Genomic DNA, 6,545 nt, shown 5'->3' with positions numbered 1-6,545 from the left:
TTCACCTAGTCTGTGTCTTTTGACTGGGGAGTTCAGTCTGTTAATATTAAAAGTTATTAATGAAACATGAGTATTGAATCCTGTCATTTTTATTTTTGTGTACATTCTTGATATAGCTGTACTTTTCCACAGTTATACCTTCATTGATTTTCTTTCCACAATCCCTTGGGTATAGTCATTCCTTTCTTCAGCTCTTTGTACTGCTTCCAGAACTCTCTGAAGGCTGGTTTTGTGGACATGAATTCCTTCAGCCTATTTATGTCATGGGAGATTGTTCTTTCCCCTTCGACTATAATAGACATCTTGACTGGGTGTAGTAATCTGGGTTGGCATCTGTGGTCACTTAAACCTGGGAATACTTTGGTCCAGGCTCTTCTGGCTTTCATAGTTTGCACTGAAAAGTCAGCTGTAATCCTAATGGGTTTTCCTTTATATGTGACTTGTTGTTTCTCTTTTGCAGCTTTCAGTATTGTCTCTTTTTTCTGTATACTTAGTGTTTTTACTATGATGTGCCATGGAGAGTTTCTTTTCTGGTCCTGATTGTTTGGTGTTCTCTATGCTTCTTGTCATTGTATGGGCATGTTTTTATTTAATTTTGGGAAAGTTTCTTGCATGATTCTGTTGAAGATCTGGTCCATGCCATTATCTTGGGATTCTTCTTTCTGTATGCCTATGGATTCGTAAGTTTGGTCTTTTTATGGTGTCACAGAATTCCTGCATATTCTGTTTTTGTGATTTCTTAAATTTTTCATAATCTTTGCTTGGGTGGTCTAGTTCGTCCACTTAATCTTCCAGTCTGGATACTCTGTTTTTCATGTCATTCATCCTGTTGGTGAGGCTTTCTCCTGTTGTTTCTAATTGGCTTACTTAGTATTTCACTTCCTTCTTCATTTCATCCTGAGTATTCTTCAGTATTTCTAGCTCTTTTCTGAATTCATTTAGAAGTTTATCCCTATATTCGTTCAGTTCTTTGATTTCTTTGTGTGTTCTTTAAATTCACTGAATTCTTTTATCATGTTTATAATTGTTTTTTTTTCGGTCCATGTCCTGCGTTATCTCTAGGGGTTCTCATTGTACTCCTCTAGAGGACTATTTTTATTTGGTGGGGATATGTTAATTTGGTTTTTCATGTTATTTTTTCTCTATGATTTGACATGTGAATTTCTTTTTTAGTTTCTGATTCTTGCGTGAGACTCAAAGTCTTCAAGTTTAGGTCTGCTTCTTTTTGTGAACTTTGTATGTCTTTGTGGTTTACCCTTTGGGCATGCAAAGCTGGTTCCTCTAAGCTTCTGGTTCTCTCTCTTGATTTTATATTGGAGTGGCCAGATTGCTTTTGTCTTCAGGAGTTCCCACAGATGCCCAAGTCAGATGAGGATCAGATGCTCTCAGCCTTTCTCCTAAGATCTGGATCCCTCCAGGAAAGATTTTGGCCTCAGGAATTTGGGGGTTGGACTGGCCTGGGAACCTGGCCCAGGAAAGATGCTGGTCTAGGGCATCTGCTGGCCGTGCCACCCAGAGATGCAAAGGAAGATGGGCACAGAAGTGGCCCCAACGGCTCCTGGGGACTGCACCGAGGAGCTGGGTTGGTCTGGATGTAGAGGATCAGGAAGAGGAAAGGTCATTCCTGGCCTGGGGAAGTAGAGGGAGGTGAGGGTGGGGCCAGGCCCAGAGTGCTCTTGGAGTCCGTTGAAGGAACTGGGTTGGTTTGAATGCAAAGGATCAGGAAGCAGTGTTGGTTCCCCAGGTGTCTGTGGCGCCAAAACAAGGAATGGGACAGGAACCCCAGGCTAGGTGGAGAAATGGGCGGGGGAGATGGGGTGGGTGAATGAGGCTGGGGGAGTCAAGGCTGGAAGGGCAGGATAGTCTTACCCTGGAGAGAGGCCTGTGGGTTGTTTTGGCCCAAGGAAGCAGAGCAACCACCATTTTTTTTTTAAGGTAGAGAAATAGTGAAATGGTGCAGTGTGCAGTGTTATCAAAGCGTGAGTACCAATTCTTCACATTCTTTTAAATATGAGTTGTTGTCACACTTTAAAATTTGTGCCAGTATGATAGACGAAACATTTTTCCTCATGTACTCCCTTGATCATCAATAAGGTATAATTTTTTTGTCTGCTATCATTTTTTTTTTTTTGGTCTTTTTGAGATAGGGTCTCCCTGTAGCCCCAGCTGCCCTGGAACTCACTATGTAGACCAGGCAGGCCTTGAACTCACAAAGATCGGCCTGCCTCTGCCTCCCAAGTGCTGGGATTAAAGGCTGTGTGTCACCAGGCCCAGCTTGCTGTTGTGTTTTTCAAAAAATATGATTCTCCCCCTGTATAATAGTAGGAGGGACAACCTAGGGTCTGGCATTTTTACTCTTCTTAATATTTTTTTTGTGTGTGTGTGGTGCCTAGGGAAACACACATGGAAGTCAAAGGAGGATGTAATATGTTGCTCTGTCACTTTCCATCTTGAGTCAGGATTTCCTCAAAATGCTCCTAGAGCTCTGGCATGCACAGCTGCTCCCACAGAAGTAAAAATGACTTAAATTTTTTTTTTTTTAGAAAAGCTATAAGCTGAGCTGTGGGTGGTTCCATCCGCCTTTAATCCCAGCACTCGGGAGACAGGGGCAAGCACATCTCTGGGAGCTCAAGGCTAGCTGAAGCTATAGGCAGACCGTGTCTCAAAAAAAAGAGCTATAATCTGAGTCAGGTGTTCTGGTGCATACCTTAAATCTCAGCAGAGGCAGATGGATTTCTGAGTTTGAGGCCAGCCTAGTCTATACATCAAGTTGCAGAATAGACAGGGTTATATAGCGGGACTGTCTCAAAAAAATAAAACAAAATAGATACAATTTGTAGGACTGGGGATTAGCTCAGTTGGTAGAGTGCTTGGTTTACATGTACATGGGTTCAGTTCCTAGGACTACATAAAACTAGGTGTGGTGGTACATACCTGTTAATTCTAGAACTTAGGAGGTAGAGGCAGGAAGATCAGAAGTTCAGGGCCAGCCTTGGCTATATAGTGAATTTTAGGTCTCTCTGAGCTACATGAGACTTTGGGACAAAAAGATATAAAGTTGGGTGTATGTGATGCACCCAGGTGGATCACTGTGAGTTCAAGACCAACCTGTTCTACAGAGCATGTTCCAGGTCAGCCAGGGCTACATAATAAGACCAGTCTTTAAAAAAAAGGCTGGAGAGAACACCGACTGTTCTTGCAGAAGACACTGGTTTGAATCCCCGCACCCATATGTCAGCTAACAAACTGTCCGTAACTCCAGTCCCAGGGGATCTGACAGCCTCCTCTGTCCTTCGAGGGCATTGCATGACACGGGTATACTTACCTACATGCGGGCAATATACACATACACATAAAATAAAAATAATAAATAAAAATAATAAATAAAATTAAAAAAGAAAAATTAGTTAACTATGGATATTCGAGTTTATTTAATTTTATTCCACTGATGATGTCATGGATTATGAAATATATTTTTAAGAATTATTAGTTTGAGGGCTAGATGGCCCAATGGTTAAGAGCACTGACTGCTCTTACAGAGGACTCCGGTTCTATTCCCTGCACCCACATGGTGGCTAACAACCATCTGTAACTCTGGTTCCAGGGGATTCATCACCTTCTCACCTCTGCAGGCATTGCACAACACAGGCACATGTACACACATGCAGGCAATACACTCATACACAAAAAATAAATAAAAGGAATTATTAGTTTGCAAGGATCCTTTTTATTATTTTGGGTTTTTTTTTTTCTTCACTTTGTGGTGTTTTATGTGTTGTGTTGTATTGTTTTGTGTTTTTTTGTTTAATTTTGTTTTGACTCAGGATCTCCCTGTAGTCACAGCTGGCCTGGAGCTCCCTATGTAGACCAGCTGGTCTCTATCTCAGAGATCTGCCTCTGCTTCCAGAGTGCTGGACTTTAAGGTGAACCACCATGCCTGGTTTGTGGTTTTTTGGCTCTATACGGGGAAGTTGAGGCTGGCCTGGAACCTATTATGTAGCCCAGTCTGTTTTCAGTTCACAGCAGTCCTCTCTACAGCTGAGTGCTGAGATTATAATCATAAATTGCCACACCCAGCATGTTTAGAGTTTTCTTGTCTCATACATGTTGTGACTATTTCTAACGATGTTTACAATTTTTGTTAACAATATTTTACTGTAGACAGTTATGTTTTCATTGTCAGATTTATACATCTCTTTGTGGTTTCTAAGTTACAATTTGCTTGTACTGATATACACATTTCTGAATGAGATATGCAGTCATAGGGATTAGCTTTGAAATTTTATGGTATGCAAATGCTAGTATTCTGATTATTTGCTTGACAATCTGCAGTCAAATGTTCTACCACTGAGCTATACTCCCCGCAGAGCTTGACAATATGCATAGAAGGAAAGTATCTGTAGTTTAAAAAGTCATTTTATTTGGAGGCGTGCTAGGGATTGAACCTAAGTCCTCATGTATGTTGAATAAGTACTCTGAGTTACATCCTCAGCCTCAACCACAGATCAGTTTGACTTGCCGAAATTTTTATTCCTGATAAGAGAAACCAGATTCCATGAGGTAATTTTTCGTGGTAGAAAAATTTCCTTTGTTATGGTTTATGCTTTTCTCCTAGTATAACCACCTTCAGAGACACTTTGGTTAGTATGAATGGGAGAGTACATTTTGTTTTGATTACTTGTGAGGGTTTATAACAGTTCATTTTTATTTTGACATTTATTTTGATGGACATGGAGTAATGAAGGAATGCATTCTTTGACATACAAATTTATACTAATAATTTTTAATGCCTAAAGCATTTTTGTTTTAATTTGTATAACGGGTAGGAAAGTAGCTTGGAAGATGACTGCGTTGTTTTAATGAAAACAATTAGGAATGCTAAAAAGAACAATTTGGTTCAAGTAAAGTAAGTAGGTTATACAAAGAGAAGTAATGTTTCCCTTTTATCGCCTTAGGATAGCAGTGAGATACACTTCAAAGTGAAAATGACAACACATCTCAAGAAGCTCAAAGAATCATACTGTCAAAGACAGGTTTGTATATTGTGGTATTAAATGCAGTGCTTTGACATAAAGTTTTCTTTTACTGAAGGTTGTTCAAAATATGATTGTTTCATTATTTTCACCATTAAGAACTCATGGGAAACACCCTAATTTTAAAAAATTCTGTTTAATGCGTATGAGTGTTTGCTTGCACATGTGTATGCATACCACATGTGTGCCTGGTGTCCTCAGAGGCTAGAAGAGTGCATTAGATCCCCTGGAACTGGAATTACAGACAGTTGTGAAATGCCATGTGGCTTCTAGGAACTGAACCTGGCTCCTCTGCAAGAGTAGCAAGTGCTCTTAACCACTCAGCCATCTCTCTAGGCCCATAATAATTTTATTATTTATCATACACTGTGGTTTTCTTTTTATGACTTGTTTAAAAGTTAGCACGTAAAACTAGTTTGTAAAGAGATTCAACTTTATTTTTAATTTATTTATTTTATGTGTATGAGTATGTTGCCTGCATGTATGTAAGGGGACCCATGTTATGCAATGCCCATAGAAGTCCAAAGAAGGCATTGGATGCCCTGGAACTGGAGTTATGGATGGTTGTTAGCTGCCAAGTGGGTGCTAGAAATCGAACCCAGGTCCTCTGCAAGAGCAGCAAGTGCTCTTAACTGCTGAACCATCTTTCTAGCCCAAGAAACTCAGTTTTAAAGACAGTCCAAATGAATGCTTTTCTCTTGATGCCTTGCAAGGGTATATAACAATAAAGGCATGTGGTTTAGGGTGATTACTGTGAAGTTTCTCTGTATCTGTAACCATGAGTATTTGGCTATATATTACATTTAAATTCTACAATTAATGTATTATTTTTATATATAGTGCTATAGATTGCTGCTAATTGTATTTCATATTTCAACAAGGAGTTTTCTCTTAAAATCTATTTAGAAGTCTATTAATACTAAATCCTCACAGATTCTGGCATTCATAAGCTAGATTATTAGCTCCGTAGGTAATTCCTTTCACCTGCCGGATTCAAATTTGAGTTCCTCCATCACTGTCTGGCTTGCAACCTTGGGCAAGTTATTTAGCCTACACCCCCGCCCCCCCATTAGTAAAATGAGAATATTGTTGGGCTTACCACATGAAGATGAAAGAGATAGCCTATGTGGAACTCTTAGCATAGTGCCTAAAAATGCACAACAAATAATTACTTACTGTTACTATTAACCAAACTGTAATTTGTGGGGCTGTGATATAGCCTAGTTAGTAGAGGGCTTGCTTAGCATGCAGGAGTGTCCTAGGTTGCATCCCTATTACCAAAAAAAAAAAAAAAAAAAAAAGATTGGTGATACATACCTGAAATCCCAGCAGGAAGCAGGAGGATCAGCAGTTCAAAGTTGGCTTCCTTCTTGAACAGGAAGAGGCACTTGGTAGGTGGACCTGACAACCAACTTGAGTTAATATCTGTAGCCCACAGGGGAAGGACATGGCTGACTTCCAGGGGTTTTCCTCTGAACTTTACATGCATTCCTTGGTACATGTGCATCTGTA

General features: G+C 39.9%; 1 protein-coding gene across 2 annotated transcripts in view; it reads left to right on the top strand.

Moving 5' to 3' along the window:
• Positions 1–6,545, top strand: part of Sumo1 (small ubiquitin like modifier 1) — a 37,736-nt gene that overhangs the window by 22,434 nt on the left and 8,757 nt on the right. For both annotated transcript variants that reach the window (XM_008835449.2, XM_029564651.1), the window contains one exon: positions 4,956–5,033. In XM_008835449.2, the coding sequence (XP_008833671.1) occupies positions 4,956–5,033 (78 nt within the window). The remainder of the gene's footprint in view (positions 1–4,955; positions 5,034–6,545) is intronic.

This window comes from Nannospalax galili, unplaced genomic scaffold (genome assembly GCF_000622305.1).
Source record: "Nannospalax galili isolate Female #2095 unplaced genomic scaffold, S.galili_v1.0 scaffold637, whole genome shotgun sequence".
Taxonomy (NCBI): domain Eukaryota; kingdom Metazoa; phylum Chordata; class Mammalia; order Rodentia; family Spalacidae; genus Nannospalax; species Nannospalax galili.
Note: the sequence above shows the minus strand (reverse complement) of the source record. Positions and strands in the feature narration are given on the sequence as shown.